Source organism: Egretta garzetta, unplaced genomic scaffold, assembly GCF_000687185.1.
Source record: "Egretta garzetta isolate BGI_Z169 unplaced genomic scaffold, ASM68718v1 scaffold539, whole genome shotgun sequence".
Lineage (NCBI taxonomy): Eukaryota > Metazoa > Chordata > Aves > Pelecaniformes > Ardeidae > Egretta > Egretta garzetta.
The window spans coordinates 2,129,902-2,147,016 of NW_009260760.1; the positions used below are offsets into that span (position 1 = coordinate 2,129,902).

Below are 17,115 nucleotides of genomic sequence, written 5' to 3' on the forward strand. Positions count from 1 at the left end.
TTACCTACTAGCTAGCAAGTTTAATGACCTCTTCCTCAGTTCTCTTACTAATCAAAGAAAATTATTTAAGTTGTTGCATGGCTTACCTGCAGGTGGAAAAAGGAGCAAACTGAACACCCTTTTCTTTGCATTCTCTTACTATCCTTTCCTTTACATTCCTACAAAGGTCCAAAACCCTGTAACAGAAAACACATTAAAATATAAAATCTGAGTATATGACTTTATACATCTTCCTAAAAACACAACTTCAGCTTTGGTAATCTTTTTTAAAAAAGTATAATCTAATAAAACAGAAGATCGCCTTCTAGAACCAGTTTTAAGTAGCTTAGTATTAGAATAGTCATCATCAAGACTTCACTAGTATTGCTTTTTCTGTACTTCTCCTGAATAGCAAGTTTATTCTGAAGCAGAGTACATAAGAAAGTTCTTCCCATAAGGGCTAGGATTCAAAAGCATTCAACAGAAAATGGAGGTTACCCACTTCTGTAAATCTTTACTTACTTTCTCAGCAAAACAGCCTCAAATTTCAGCAAAGTAGTTGACAAATACAGCTCACAGTAGAATGCTTGAAAACTCTGAGGGCTTGCGCTATCTGTTAATACCATACCTTTGGTATGTTGCAAGGCCAAAACTGGAGATAGTCTGGCTGTGCACTAGTTTGCCAGCTTGAAATGTTACAGTTCTAATATGGCAATGAACTATTAAACCTTATCATAAGCCATACTTTTTTTGCTTTATTTTTTTCTCCCAGGGCAGACCCAGGTACATCCAAAGTGCTAGAACAATTGAAAGAAATCACTTTTTCCAATGACTGTTTCTTTAGTTATGTTTTCCCATGAAGGTCTGCAGTGCTATACTACACAGTTCAAATTTTTAAGACATTTTACACAGATTTAAAACTACTTCACAGATCGACGGAAGTAATACACAAGAGAAATTTATTAATTTAGTGAATAAGCAAGTAAAGCTAAATATTTTATTCAACTAACTTCAACCAGTCAGGAACAGAGTAACTGATGGATTTATGGAAAATTGCATAGGTCTTATGAGTCAAAGTAGAAGTTTTTGAAAGCATTTGCTTTGGTGAGGACAATTTAAAATAGTTTCTTCAATTCTTAGATAAAAAGTCATTCTCTCCTGAAATGAGGTCACCATTGTCCAGCTTCCTAAACTGGGCAATTTCAAGTCCCAAACTTGTTACAGTAAGCTAACCTAAGTAGAAATATTTCTGAATGCTTGACTACATTGCATTTACAAAATCCTGATATGTAATTTACTAGCAACTTTAGCAAGAACACACAGGTGCAAGATTTGAGGCACATCAGGGAGCCTCCAATACACATAAGGCCTAAATTAAATTAAGTTTCCCCATGAGCAAGCATGAGCTAGGAATAATTTGAATGAAATCAAGTACAAGTTTAAGCAATTCTAAAGAATAATCACAGTTTACCTATCCCAAGGAACAGATGTCTCAAACGATTCTCCTATTACATAGTAATCCAGGCCCAGGTCCTAATAAATAGAGAAAGGAAATTATCAGTAACATTCAGCATCAGCATCTGGGATTCCATACACAGCTAACAGTTGAGCAACTTCAGTTTGTATGAGAAAAAGGGAAAGTCTATTTAGCAAAAACACCCATCTGCCCCAATGACATTAGTTTATAATTATGGAAATAGGATAGCTCTTCAAAGATAGGGATGACAAACATTTTGATGTCATGGCTGTAGTGAGACAACTTGTCAGACTATCAGTGTGCCTACACTAATCAAATATTTGTATCACTACAGCATGAAGCCAAGAGCTCTACTGTGCTAACCAATGTAATACCTAGTAGAAATATTTATTTGGAACATAATTTCTACCTAGGTAGAATAAAGACAAATATTTTTCCCATTTTACATATAGCCTGCTGAAATAAAGGGATATTCAGTGATTTGTCCCTGACTATAAAAGCCAAATAAAATCTAGCACTCAGCATATGCATACCATTCTGAAAAAACCCAAAATATCTCAAACAGTAAGACAAAATTCATAAGAACAGCTGCAGCAGTTTAGACTAAAGGTCCATTCGTCCTGGAATTTCTGATTCAAACCACAGCCATAAGCAGATGTCCAAAGAGTAAGAGCTGAGCACCGAGTATTCCAAGTACTCTCCCAGCCTCTGATTACGTTCAGCCTGTAGATCTGTAAGTCTGACCTAGTTTATTTAGCAACTGCTAGTGGATTCTTCAATCTAATTTTCTCTACCCTTTATTAGAAACTATTTTCTTAAGAAGCACATGAATTACTATTTTTATGGTGTTTTGCAGATGAAGTTCCATGAGTAAACACTAGTCAAATGGAAGAGATACAGCCTCTGGGAGAAGTTTGAGATATCATCCAAGGCAACTGGCATTTAGACTTCAGAGAAAGCATCTTCAAAAAGACATCTCTATGTTTTGTTATATTAATTAACAGAAGTTTCAGAAGGCAGATGAAAGGTAACCTACCCGAATGTAAGCAATAACAAATGTCAGCATGTATCCTCTCTGTCCATTATCTTCTCCTGCTGCCAAGCCACTGCAATTAATAAGAATTTAATTAGCTTTCCAGCAAAGTAGTCACCAGTTTCCAAAAAGAATTAAAAATATACTCTGATTATCAAACATATGTGCAAGTTTAGCTGCCTCTAAGATGTGTAACAATAGTCACAAATAGTAGGGTCTCTTCACTAGAAATAAAAAGTTACTTCAGACCAGACTTTTAACTCTTTGCATTTCTCTTTTCATTCTATAATCTGAAGAGAGATGAACAATAACAAGACATTTGATGCAGTCTTAAAATAACAGAATTCAAACATCACAAAAGAACAGGGGAAACCGAACTAGACATTGTATATCCTTGATGTTCATTTACAGGAATATGTGTAACTACATCAATAAGCGTGTTGGATTTGTGATTTGTACACTTGTATGCTCACAGGTCACAAGAGCAAGACTACTGACTTAAGATCCCAAAAGTGTAAGTGATGTGAATGGGTTAAAAAAAAAAGATACAGCACTAAAGAAAAAGGAAGCCTTGGTTTCACTAATCTATCAAGTTAGGAGCATTATGAAAGTCTTTCTTGTTCTCAGAAATCAATAATTAAAAGCAAAGTGCTGTGTATCTGTAATCAGTCTTCCTAGAAGCTCCTATAAATCAGGGTGGGGTGGAGGGCAGAATCAGATATCCCGAAGGATAAAATTAAAGCATTTTAGACTGTTAAACCAATAAATGGTTTAGCATTTTAGACAAGGTTAAACTATTAAACACTAATAGCCTTAACTGAGCAGCACAGGCAGCACCATCTTCTAACAGAAAAGTTTCCTCCCTTATCAATACACCATCTTGAAATACAAAAGGATTCACAGTTAAAGCCTTTTCTTGCATACAACATTAAAACAACTAAAATGCTCTTTAAGATCAAGAGTAATATTACCAAATGTTAGCAAGCTGCTCATGTCAAATCCCACTTTCCTAAGTGGTAGAATGAAAGCACGATGAAAACAAATTTCAGAAAGGATTGCCTTGAAATTAATAAAACAACACTTATGCATATTTGAGTAGTTGAGACTAATACTAGCAATGACTTTCTTAAAAAGGAAAAAGTATATTCTTGACAAACCACACTTTTAATGATGGTTTTCATCAATCACACTTAATCAAAGCAGGACAGAAGCTACCTGATTATCACTCAAGTCTGCCACTCCAGTGAATGTTTTATGTTTCTTTGTAAGAATAGAAAACAGTCTGTCGGACAGAAATGCACTGCATTCCTTTAAATACAAAGTCTTCTTTTAAACAAGCTTCTTGTATTCATATGCTCACATCAGTCATATTACCACCCTTATGGTTTTGTTTTCCCCTTCTATAGTTAAAACAGAGTCTAGTATTGCAAAACAAGCAGCTTCCGTGCCTACAAGCAATTACAAGGGCTAGTTTCCATTTTAATAACATCAATTCTGTATTTAGTCAAATACTTATTTTTCTGCAATACACAGACAGATGAAGTTTTTCAGTAAAATTACCTATTAAGAGTTAGCACAAGTCAAATTTATAAAAGGGAACATTTAGTAGCTAATTGATTATTGCAACTTCAAACTAGAAAATTGAGAGTATGTCCATACAGTAATCTCTATAAAAATATGGTAATCCTAATCTTTTTCCTGGACAGTTAACTTCTAGCTTCACATGAAACAGTTCTTTGAAAAGCATACCCAAACTTGGTGGCAATATCATAGACTTGCTTTTCATGCTGAAGAACCTTCTCTCTGTCACCCTCAAAGAGCAAGGTAGCTACACACAGTACGTTGGGATCAAATCCTTTAAACTGCAAAGAGGAAAAAACTCTGCATTATGTCATAGCCTATGTGGTAGAATAGAAGCAACAAGTTTTTACTTTTCCAATACACAGGATGTGCTCTGGTTAATAAGTGTTGTTGCAACTAAGAGGAAAGATTAGGAAAAGCACATCTTACAAAAATTTACTCCCCAAACAATCAAGTTTTTCCTTGACAGGACAAACATTTACAAACTCACTGAAATAACATTATCTGAAACCTTTTTTTCCCCTGTTAAAAAGCAGAATAGACATAACAGCTGCCTACCTATGCTGATGAGAAAAAAAACAGGTCTTTAATGCTTTGAGCAATAGTCAGACATTTATATTCTATCAACTGTTCTTATATTAAAGCAGGAAGATGGCTATGATGACCATAAATGTCACTGCTCTCAAAATAATTTATCAGCAGTGTGCCACAGAAAATCTCTATGCTGGAAAAAGCACTATGGAAGGAAAGTAACTTCTAGCAGGGAGCATATCCCAGCTGAAGTGAGGAGAAAACTATTGTCATGGTTTAACCACAGTCAGCAACCAAGCACCACACAGCCACTCGCTCACCCTCCGCCCTGGCAGGATGGGGGAGAGAATTGAATAGCAAAAGTAAGAAAACTCATGGGCTGAGATTAGTTTAATTATTAAAATAAAATAAAAAAAATTCCAATGAAAAGGAAAACAACAAGAGAGAGGAACAAAACCCAGGAGAAAAAAGTGATGCAACCGCTCACCACCTGCCAACCGATGCCCAGCCCGTCCCTGAGCACCAACTGCTGCCCCCTGCCAACTCCCCCCAGCTTAGAAGACTGAGCACGACATCCTAAGGTCTGGAATAGCCCTTTGGCCAGTTGGGATCAGCTGTCCTGGCTGTGCTCCCTCCCGGCTTCTTGTGCCCCTGGCAGAGCATGGGAAGCTGTAAAGTTCTTGACTAGTCTAGGCACTGCTTAGCAATAGCTAAAACATCAGTGTGTTATCAACATTCTTCTGGTAATAAATCCCAAACACAGCACTATGCCAGCTACTAGGAAGAAAATTAACTCTATCCCAGCTGAAACCAGGACAACTATTAAAGGTTCAATAGTAATGCAGTAAGGCTGTATGGCTTTGCTTCATGAGTAAAAGTCAAGAGCTGTATCTTCGCAAACTGGTCCAAAAAGTAAGAGCCTTACTTATTTTCTGCATAACTTTTTCATCATTAATTAGCTCCAGTGAACTACCACTACTAAGCAGGTTTCAGAAGGAACAGAGATGAATATAAAATTGCAATAAAGGTTATTAACCTTTTTCTACAGTTACAAAGGGTATACATTTATTATTTAGAACAATGTATTCTTATTATGTATATTGACCAGCAATTATATTTTTAAAGCCTTTCCCTTTCCACTGGCATTCATCTCTTCCAGTCTCTACCTCTGTTTGTGGTAACCTGTTACTTAAGCACCAAGCAAGTCACATTAATAGTCAAGAGATTCAAATTCATCCTTTATGCACAACAGCTATGCTGAGAAAAATCCCAGTTAGTTGCTATTCCTCTTATTATTCCTTAGCTGAATAGATTAACTGTACTAGAAGTTAACTGAAGGCACCAGGATCATTCAAAAAAAACAGCAAGGAGGCAAAGCATCTTGTGGTGGCTCAGTCCCCTAGCCAACGAGCTAAAATCTGTATGGTGAGCCCTAGTCAGACACATCCAGGATAGTATTTCTGAAAAGGGTATTGCACCCTACCACCCCAACAAAACACTACCATCAAAAGCACTGCAAAACAGAATAAACCTCCCTGGTCAAAGGATCTGTCTTATCCATTAGTCCTACAAAAACAGCATAGCTAAGAAATAGAAAGAAATATTGTTACTACAGTGAAACTCCAAGGACATGAATAAAGGTCTATTAAGATGCTATTTATGGTCCCTTCTTGTTCTAGAACCACTTGTATTTAATCTAGTATGAATCCTTTTGTCTATTCTGCTATCTTTTGGCTCTAATGCTCAGGTAACACTTTAATAAATAGTTCTCTTTAAGAGGCACTGGAGGAACTAGCTACAGTGTGAACTAGTAAACAAACAATATCTAGAGCATTCACGCATCAGCAAACAGTCCCAAACTACATGGAGGAATAAACCAGAAAGACTTTGTCCCTAGTCTCTTAAGTGGTATCAGCTAAACAACTAGTAAGTTCAATAAGAGAATGAAGTGTTAGTCTGATGTGTTCTGTATTCTGATGTGGTGGGGTTTTTTTTTTTTTTTTTTACAGGGAGCAATTCACAGATGAAGTAAGTGTAAGATGGATTTGAGTATCTTGGTGCCAGTAACACCTGCAATATCGGTCTCAGGGTCATTAAACTTGCTCCTTTCTCTACTCCTACCTCCCATCCCAGCTGGGAGTTTTTCTGAAGTAGCAGTTGCTCATATACACAAGGGGACTGAGACCTAAGGCCTCCAGATTGGTCATCAACCTGGAATCTCTGCATCAGTATTATATAGCATTTCTCTCATTTCTCCACATGTTCTTTCTCTCCTGCAGAGCTGGAAGAATTGGCATACAACATCCCATGAAGCAACGATACTTGTTGCTGACTACATAAGCAGTAGATATTGCTAACTAGGATTGTTTCAAACCAACAGCAATCTTGTTGCCAAAACCTTTACTGTTATAGATATTCCTGCACTATCGCAGATCAGGGAGAGAAGGCAAAGAGTTTTTGGCTATCTCTAAACCTAATAGATATTCCCTAGCAAAAAATGTCCTGTGACACATAGCATTTTCTACTTCAGTAGCACAAGAAAAAGCAGCAGAATCAACACTAGCCACTGTCTCTCAAGTAAGCCTGCTCCTTGAAGACACTCAGTATTATCAGATCAGAATGGAATGTTTACATCCTCCTACCTAACAGTTATCTAAATCCAGGATGATGCCATTTTTTACATTTGAATACCTGTATTTGCAGGAACTCTCTAGTTAGCTAATTTGGAGGAAAAAATCATTAACAGGACAAATTATTTAATACAAAAGACTAGATGAAATCATTTTAGCACCAGTAATACTGTATTGAAGAGGGTATTCAATTAGGATGAATTCCAGAAAGACAAAAAACCAATTTATATGGGCAATTCAAGACAAATATCTTGAGGTTCTCCCAAAATTCTGGTTTACTGTTATAAGAAGGTAGACCATACCTTGACAAAATCTAGGAGAAGACAGTAAAGCTTTAGCTTCACTCCATCAGTATTAACTGATGATCAGTGGTCTGCAAGCTAGATAAATTGGTTCCAGTCTTGTTCTGTCACTAACTTGCTGTTAGACAAGGCACATTAATCTCATCTACAGATATGACCAGTGAGACAGCTCTCATGGAATAACTCCTCAAACAGATTATCTCATTTTGGATTAAACCACCTTGAAAATCTCAAGTTAGCTGATACTACAATGCAGGATCTGTTACACTCAAACTCAGCTGCATTCAAGACAGTATACAAAAAAAAAAATCTTGAATTTTATGAATAGCATACAATTTCCAAACAGTATTAAACCCCAAAAGTTACCTTTGTGATGTAGAATTTTTTCAGTCCATCCAAAAATGATGTAAAAATGGAAGCAACTTGTGGTTTAAGAGCATGACCTTTGACAAAAAGTGGAAAAAGGTGTGTTAAAGCAAACCGTGCTCTTAAAATTTCTACTTCAATGGGCAAATAAAAAAATAGCTTGGTAGTCAAAGTTGCAAGAATCACTTGGAGCACTTTAATTGTCATAATTAAGAGATTTCACTCTAATAATTTAGAAGATGATTTAAGAAAAGGTTTTTATTGATTTTTTTTTTTTACAAGGCATACATACAACTGTACACAAATATTTAATTTGACACCTGAATTAAGGCTGCCCTAGTTTATACCTTCTCAAGTATATGGCACTTGGAAAAATTTTAGAAGAGCACTTCATTAGTTTTTGCACTACAAAACTAAGCACAATCAGTGACCTTTTTTAAAGTTATGCCAAGCCCACTGAAACCAATAGCCAAAAATGGTGCATGTTAAGAGTTAAGCAATTTTTTCCTTAACGGTTATGTCATTTGTGCAAAATTTTCTACATAAAGCTAGTAATTGCTTCCTTAATCACATACGGGGAACTAAAATTACCAGGATATATAAATGGTGTCTTGGAGTCTGTTAAATTAACATCTCTGCCTCAGGACTGGGTTTAATTGAGATGAAAGTCTTTTACTGTTTGTTCCATTGTTTTCAGTCAGAAGCAACTTCTGAACTCCCATTACTGCTTCACTTCAACAGTCTTGCATCTGGCCTACATGCTGTGAGCCCAATTCATAAAAACAGTTACGCACCATTTACATGATACTTCCGTCTAAAATACTTCACAAAGTATTTCCTCCTGAATAAAGCATGAACTTCAGCAATTGATTAGTCTCCTTCCCTCAAGAAAAAAGAGGGACTCTCCTGCAGATATGAACAAACACCAAGGAATACCCCTCCATGCATACAAAAAAGCACCAGAGAACAAAAGGACATGAATTTATTAAGCCACAATCTGTAAAAAAAAATTGGATTTAAGCCTACTTAATAATGACAAGAAAAGCCTATATTGACACACCTGAAACTTATGTTTCACAGGTGGCCATATAAGCTGCAACCTCAGATCAAAGCTAAAAAGTAGAAGAATGGTTTATTCAGTGTTGGGTTTAAAGCTTTAATTGGTCAAACTTTTTTCCCCAATTAAAAAGAAAGAAAAATGCACCTGCCTTCTGTTGTACATGTCTGAGAGAAACAGTATAACACAAAAGGGACCAAAGCAAGCAGCAAGACTTGCTGGGCTCTCAGGTCTTACAGATCCCTATCTCCTTGGTTTGAAAAGGGAAGTTCAACTTCAAACACCATCATATAAATGCTATTTGAAGTCAAGATTCATCACTGAGGCTTCTGTCCAAAAGACGTTTCAGAAATTCTGACTTGTTCCAGTGGTATTAAAACAAAGGTTTTCAACATCAGTCACACTTAACATTTTCATCTTCTGGGTACAATCAAAATAGCATGGTCTCAGCAAGACCTCCAAGTCCTGTAAACTATTAGCTTTTGGGCAGTGAACTTTAAGTTCTCCCCAAGAGCATCTTAAGCCAGAACAAATATTTTGCCAAATTTCTTACAGTTTAAAATGACAGCTTTCCTTAAGAAGTGCTCAAAAATTATTGCTCTGCATATCTGACATTGTCCTATTTAGGTGTTTGAACTAGTGAAAATTTCATAAAACCTTTGTGGTCAGTGATCTTCTAGTAGCTTCACTGACTTTCTATACTTAAAGCCTACAGCTTACTTCCATTTGCATGCCATTATGGCATTTACTACATCTGAGCTTCTTTTAAAAACAGACAGCTCACTTTGGACAAGTACATCATTGCCTCTCTCCCACCTGAATAATCACTGCCACACCAGGATATTTAAAAAACCCAACCTGCTATTTCTAAGGAATCTGTATACTACTTGTGACACTTAAGTTTAAGGAATCAACTAACTTACCTTCAAAGTAAGGCACCTGCACTCTGATTATTTTTTTCATACCTGACTTCTCATTAGTACTCTTAGCAAGAAAAATGTTTCAAGGACTATATTGCAATACTATAACCTCTGCTCCTTTACAGTAAAATAGAGGAAGAGCCTCCAGAATTTCAAACTCTCCCGCAGACTATACACCAAGAATGGAAAAGTAGCAAAAAATCTTACATATACACACACAGCATGGCACTCTACTGACTGTTGTAATTGATACTCTTTTACCAGAGACAGCCTTCTGCTTCTGAAAGTACACGTTATGGCACTATGTTGTGTTTGAACTTTGGGTTCATTGCCACCTTTGTCTAGTTTTGAGCAAAAGAATTACCACCTAAAACAGACTTAAGCTACCAAAAATTAAAACCCCTGGAAACAGATATTCATCGAAGACTATCTACATACTTACCAAACTGAAACTGTGCATTGTCAACAAGGCGGATTGATGCAGGAGCACATCTCTTGGGTGCAAAGTTAGGGGATTGAGGGAGGAAGAATAAAAAGATTATGTAAACAATTTTGCTGAAATTCAAGTTTTCATTTAAAAATAGCGTATAAGAAAGTACACTTTGATACCAGATACCATCATGATTGAAAAGGGGTGACTATAAGCTTGTTTTCACTTGAATAGCAACATCTATTAGGTATGTCTAGATATAGTGCACTGAGAATTTTCAGTTTAACCTCAACCAACATAAGGAATAGTTCAAAGATCTTTGGCCTTCAAGTATTGAGTGTTTTTCTAAATTGCCATATGCACTAAAGGTACCATGCTCTATCAAGCTTATGTTGCTATGTAATCAGAGACACACATACATTAAAAATCCACTGAAAGGTATAATTGCTGCAGGTTAACCCCAGCAGGCAGCTATGCACTTATACAGCTGCTCACTTACTCCCCCACAGTGGGATGGGGGAGAAAACCAGAAGGGCAAAAGGGGGAAAACTCATGGGTTGAGATGAAGACAGCTTGATGAGCAAAATGGGAAAAAACCACCAAAAAGTGATGCAAAAGCAATCAAATTACCACCAGCTGACCAACATCCAGCCAGTCCTTAAGCAATTGCAACCCCTAGAAAACTCCCCCCTCCAGTTTTATTTCTGACCATGATGTTATATGGTACAGAATATCCTTTTGGTCAATTTGGGTCAGCTGTCCCAACTGCATTCCCTCCCAGCCTACTTGCTGGTAGTAGGAGAGTGAGAAACAGAAAGCCTTGACACTGCGTACACACTGTTCAGCAATAGCTAAAACATTGGTGTTAAGATTGTTTTGGTCAGAAGTACACAAGATAGCACTGCACAGGCTGCTATGAAGAAAATTATCTCCATCCCAGCCAGACCCAGTACACTAATATTCTACCAGATTGCAATTAAAATCTGTATCTGGGTCAAATCTAGATTCTGCACAGTACAGAAATCTGAAACCCAGTAAGAATAGCTGCCTCCAATTAGGCAAGCTTCTGGTCATACATATGCCTACCTCGTGTAATCTGTGATGGCTCTATCCAGTCATACTGAAATGTATGGCCAGAGGAATATAACAAAGCCTGAATTTTAGACTAGTCTTCATCTAATCACATGGATATGGAAGTACTCTTCTATCACTTGATTTGACATGTTCACCCTGCATCATATCATTGAGACATATTTGGTCACACAACATTAAGAACCAAGATAGGTCACCAGGCAGGTTGACAGAAGGCGGCTGAATGAATGGTTTTAAGTGAGACCAACCCACCCACAAGCTGCAGGTTGGTTATTCTTACATTAAAGTAGACCAAAACAGACAAGAAACAGCTTTTCAGATAGCAATCTTTGTAGTTACTACCAAGATTAATGTGAGGGGCAACAGAAGATAGGAATAAGTAGTTCAGGCTCAAGTAAGTAGTGAAACAGCAGCAACAGAAGCTTAGAAATAGAGCAAAACTACATGGCTAATAGTGCTTTTTTTCCTCTTTTAACTAAGCCCATAGCTAGGGAAAAGACACTAGTTCCTTAATTGACTTAAAATGTTGATCGGTCATATGATTCAGCATTCCAAAATAGTCTGCTTAGGTACCTTTAACAGGAAGAATAAGCACTAGCAGTAGAAGCACAACAGAAGAACTGGCAAGTGCTGCTGAATAGCATGTACATGTCATTCACATACCAGTTTGAACATCTGGCTTGGAACATTAAGTCATTAATTTAGATCAATCACTGGAAAAAATGTAAAGCTATGTTTAGTTTGGCATTAATTAAAACATTTGTGAAATTACTTCCCCAATTCAGGGTATATTCCACCATTCACAGAAATTATTTGATAAGTTTTGCTCACAGCAAAGAAAAGTTAGTCTAAGATCATGAAGAAAGAGGCTAGCCAATGTAAGATTTGCTTGGAAGCACAGCCATGAGGAAAAGCATTACACAATTTGGATATCCATGTCTGAATTTTGCTGCCTGAAGCCATCTGACCACACTACTTGGAAGGCTCTACTTAAATACTACAGTGTAAATACAATTCCACCTCAAAATATCCAGCTCAACTGAACATGTCACTGTGCTTCAAGAGGAGTTTTCTACATACCAGCCATATCTTTCCCTTGCATGACTTTTGTTCCTTTGTCATTTCAGAGCCATAAATTCAACTGCCTTTTACTTGTATGCTGCAAGTTAATTCCTTTAAGTACTGGTCCCTTTTACATAGTTCTGAATTAGTCTGAGGATGAAGCTCTCTGCTGAAGAAGATGCAAAGCTAAATTTTCTGTGATGAGATATGCAAATAACTCCCACTGAAAAAAGCCATCCATAATTTGGAAAAAAGGCACATCCATAATTTGGCTCAGACTATTAAGCAAATTCAGAACATGCTCAATCCTTAATTGCATAATTTCTAAAAGCCTCATGGACCATATATACTTATGAAGTTCATGTCGTCTCAAATCCTTGATTATCAATTGCCAGAAACACTAGAGTGTCAGCACACCCCTCATGCTACAATCTGTTCTTGAGTGAAGTCAACCTCTTTACCTGCTTTGCCACTTCCCTTAAGCAGGCCACCCCTCGTTCAAAGTTGGGGAAGACCACAGAGCCATACTTCTGGTATTCAGGGACTGGGCGAATCTTTATCGTAACTTCAGTAACCACTCCAAGAGTTCCTTCAGGAAAAAAGAAAAACTAAGTAAAGTGTTGCAAGACGTACTTCTTGCACATTACCCAACTTAACAACTGTTTACCAGGATATTGTAAGTTAACATAAATCAGAAATCCCCAAAATTCAGTATTGCAGTAGTATACGATTTATTCCTAACTATTTACGTGGTGACTTCTTACAAGATACCCTCTAAATCATTATGTTTGTTAGTAGGCTTATAGGCTAATTCCACAGATCTGTTTTAAGCACTGTTCAGCATTGCTTAACTTCACAGTCCTAATTAAAGTCTCAATGTATTCACCTAATACAAGAAATTCATGCCTGCATAATGCCACCCATAAGCATAGTGGAAGCCACAGCATTAAAGATGCTCTAATCAAGCCATTACAGAAGCTGAATTAAGATGCAGTTATGTGAAATTACTGTGTTTATACCTTCAGATCCCATAATGAAGTGATGGATATCAGGTCCTGTTGACATGCGAGGTACTTGACAGTTTTTTTCTACTATTCCTCTAGGAGTTACCATTTTTATATGAATCACCTGTTTAAACAATATGCAATGACTATAAATACTAGCATTAAGCACAGATTTTTGGTTTATTATATTTATTTTCTACAAAATCTATATTAAGCTTGATACAGTTCAGCTCTGTAGACTTTAGACATTCTGTAGGTAGCCCCAAGAACTTTTGGGTAACCTGAGGACTGTTACTAACGATTATTTCTAACACAGCATGGTTTGCCCACACAACAGATTGTTTCCATTTCTATGACAAATCAACTGTTTGCTACATGCAGACAGTACCAGTTAGAACTGCTTTGTTTCTCAGTGTAGATAGTACTTTATGAGTACTAGGATTTTTAGTCCAGCATATACATAGTACTTCAGAGGAAAAAAGTGAGGGTTTAAATTTTGCTTAGAATTTGCTTTAGAACCACTGCTTGATAAAGCTGATACAATTCAGTCAGTTGCTACAGAAATATTTCTACTAGGAAAAAAGACAGAAGTAAGCTTTGTGTTCTAGATTATCGATATTAAATCTGCCATAAGACTGATACATATGTAAAGCTAGAAAGTTGCTTTTCAACATGTTTTTCAATGTAATTGCTGCCAGCTTTATTAATGCACATGCAATACAAAGCCCAGATATTTTTTTAGTCCTTTATTCAATTATTTTAAACCAAGGAAGGGTGGGGTTTGGTGTTTTTTTTTTTAGTGAAGCCCTTAAATGAAACAAAATTACTGAATTTCAACTAATGACTTTAAAACTTTCAAACACAGGTCACTAGGTAATTTTCATCCTGCTCTGAGTTCTTCAAGAATTTCATTACGTGCATTTTATGAACTGTTGATTCTGCAATAAGTGGACTTTAGGCAGCTTATATAACACACCATTTCTAGATATAAAGTTTCCTCTGAAGGTAAACACTTCCCTGAAACTTTCTCACTATGGCATTCTGAAACTCGTGAAGTGTTCCAAATCAATTTTCAATCCTATTTCCTCCTAATGAAAATTTCAGAAGCTGTTTTAGCCTGGAGTTATGCTTCCATAATAGAAAAGCCTTCTGTTCCACATCTTCCAGTCCAAGCAAAACTATACCATTCAGTAACACTTCAGGCAGTAGGGGACAGATGACACTTGGTAAGTGCTAGTAGTTTTACTTCAGCCAGGCCTATCGAATAAAAACTGTAGTTCCTGCCAAGCTCAGTTACTGATACAGAAGCATCACATCTGTGCACAGAACAAACATGTCTGAACTATCAGCTGATGGGGATAAATTACTTAGAGTGTGCTGCAGGAAAGAAGGAAAAACCCTCATGTGTGGAAGGGTTATTGTACAAACTACAAAAGAAAGCTGGAAGTTTGAAGCAAAAAGGCGAAGTCTGAACAGTGATTACTTAACTTCAATATATTTGTTATACCAGAAAAAGGTAGATTTTTAAGTCAAAAGTATGATTTAAAAAACGAAGTTACCTGGGTTAATAAAAAGATGAACCATTTTAATGCTTAAAACAGATTCAAGAGTAGAATACTGCCATTCCCAGTCCATTGCTTCCTTCCTCAGGGTTCCTACAGACCATGTGGTGGCATTAGATTTCACCACTGTGCATCCACATGGTCAATTAGATCAGCCTACTGGTTTGAAAAAACTACTAGCCTAGGGGAAGGTAGGAAGGTGGAAAGAGCTAGCTTGCTGTCGGAGTTAGATGATCCAACTAGACAACTTCAGGATCACACAACAAGCAAGAGACAACATGGGGATTTTGGAATCACCCTAAAAGTTTGACAGGATTATTAAACTGGATTAATAGAAAGCACAGAACAGTGAAAGAAGGTAGTGGAGTCACTCCTTCCCAGTGAGTACCAAAATGAAACTTGACTTTTAGATCAGCAATAGGGATTATTAGTCCTAATATCAAAAGCAAACAAGCATTTCATTCAAGATTTGATGCCAAAACTGTATCATTTGTTAAGCGAACCGCAATTTACTATCCCATTTCCCTTCATTGTGAGTCACTATAAAAGTTAAGCCTCCAAACAGAATAATTAACTAGGAAAAGCATTAGAACTACTTACCAGATCTTCAATGTTTCCATAGATGTTTTTTTTCATGCCTGATGCTCGTGTTGCTACCCATCCTCCTAGTGAACTGAACTCCATGGAGTCTGGTTCATGGCCTGTACAGAAGCCATTTTCAGCAAGCTAAAGAAAAAAAAAATACATTCTACAGAGCCTGCAATTGCTTTGTACTCCAAATATCAACATTCTAGGGTGGGTTTGGTTTTTTTTGAGTATCCTGACCACACCTCCATTTATTGAAGCGCAAGTTTTGTCTGATGGGTGGGTTTGTTTCTTTTTGAGTATCCTGACCATACCTCCATTTATTGAAGCGCAAGTTTTGTCTGATATGTAAATGAAATGCAAATTGATTCTGCTTCTACTGTACATATGCTGTGCTTACATATCAACCTATAATACTCCTCCCCCATATTTTAAAACTAAGACTTCTATTGTTCATAAGAAGGTGCAAATTCAAATACATATGGAAAAAAATTATAACTAAGTGACTGCCAACTTTGCACAAACACTGCCAATAAGACACTTAATCTCTTGTTCTTTCTGTCCTAATGTGATATGCAGCAGGTCTGCAGAAAATGTGAGCAAATTGCCTGTACTTAATTCTCTCAAGGAGTGATGTGTTCTAATATACAGCCATCTGGCTGGGCTTCCTGTATGCAACGCTGTCAACTATTTGCAATGCAGATCACGCATTCCTGTACATTAAGTAGTCACTTGTTTCTCATTTTTCTGTATTAGCTTGACTTTGCCATCTGCACAGCACCTGAGGTTGACTGAACGCCCTCAGAATTGCAACACCAAAGCTGTCGGACAGGAAGAATTAAAGACCCAGTCTCACATTAAGTGATAACTGTGTTAGTGCATTTGAGATTACCAATTTGCACTGACCAACTGATAACAATCCAGTTGGACATAGGTATTTAAGTATACCACATGATGTGGATCATTAACTATGTTCTGTTGTACAAAGTGCTTCTAACTTAAATGACTGAGAGTCACTTCTATGTAACATCTACGGCGATTCATCTAGATCACAGTCCTCTCTCACACCAGAGGAGCTTGTAGCTTTTTATGCTTACTGGTCATATATTAGGGAAGGGTTGGAGCCTGCACCCTCCTTGTTCCCCAACATGACAAGAAATTTGCTTCAGTCACAACTTACCAGTTTCTACAAGTTGTATAAACACAAGCACAGCAGAAGACCGTGCTTTTGGAAACTTGTAACTGACTGTGCATGTACAAAGCACTTGGTCTAAACTCCTTGAAGCCTGTTGTACAAACAGCATTTGCTAAGAGCACTTAACAGGATAGGGGAGAAATTATGCTATATACTTTGCAGATGCAAGAGACAACCTCATCCAGAAAATATAAGCATGTACTAGGCTTTCCTATAGAATCACAATTCAATTGATAATGCTTATTACAACAAACAATATCAATCATCATTCTATCTTCATTATCCTTTTGCCACCTTTAGTCCTCACCT

General features: G+C 37.0%; 1 protein-coding gene across 1 annotated transcript in view; it reads right to left on the reverse strand.

Annotated features, from left to right (window-relative positions):
* AGPS (alkylglycerone phosphate synthase) overlaps positions 1–17,115 on the reverse strand; it is an 88,008-nt gene that overhangs the window by 14,253 nt on the left and 56,640 nt on the right. Inside the window, exons 11-19 of the mRNA XM_009646038.2 lie at positions 15,627–15,752; positions 13,480–13,588; positions 12,922–13,049; positions 10,319–10,370; positions 7,900–7,976; positions 4,239–4,351; positions 2,493–2,562; positions 1,451–1,512; positions 87–176 (exon numbers count right to left, since the gene is read on the reverse strand). Coding sequence (XP_009644333.2) covers positions 87–176; positions 1,451–1,512; positions 2,493–2,562; positions 4,239–4,351; positions 7,900–7,976; positions 10,319–10,370; positions 12,922–13,049; positions 13,480–13,588; positions 15,627–15,752 — 827 coding nt within the window. The remainder of the gene's footprint in view (positions 1–86; positions 177–1,450; positions 1,513–2,492; positions 2,563–4,238; positions 4,352–7,899; positions 7,977–10,318; positions 10,371–12,921; positions 13,050–13,479; positions 13,589–15,626; positions 15,753–17,115) is intronic.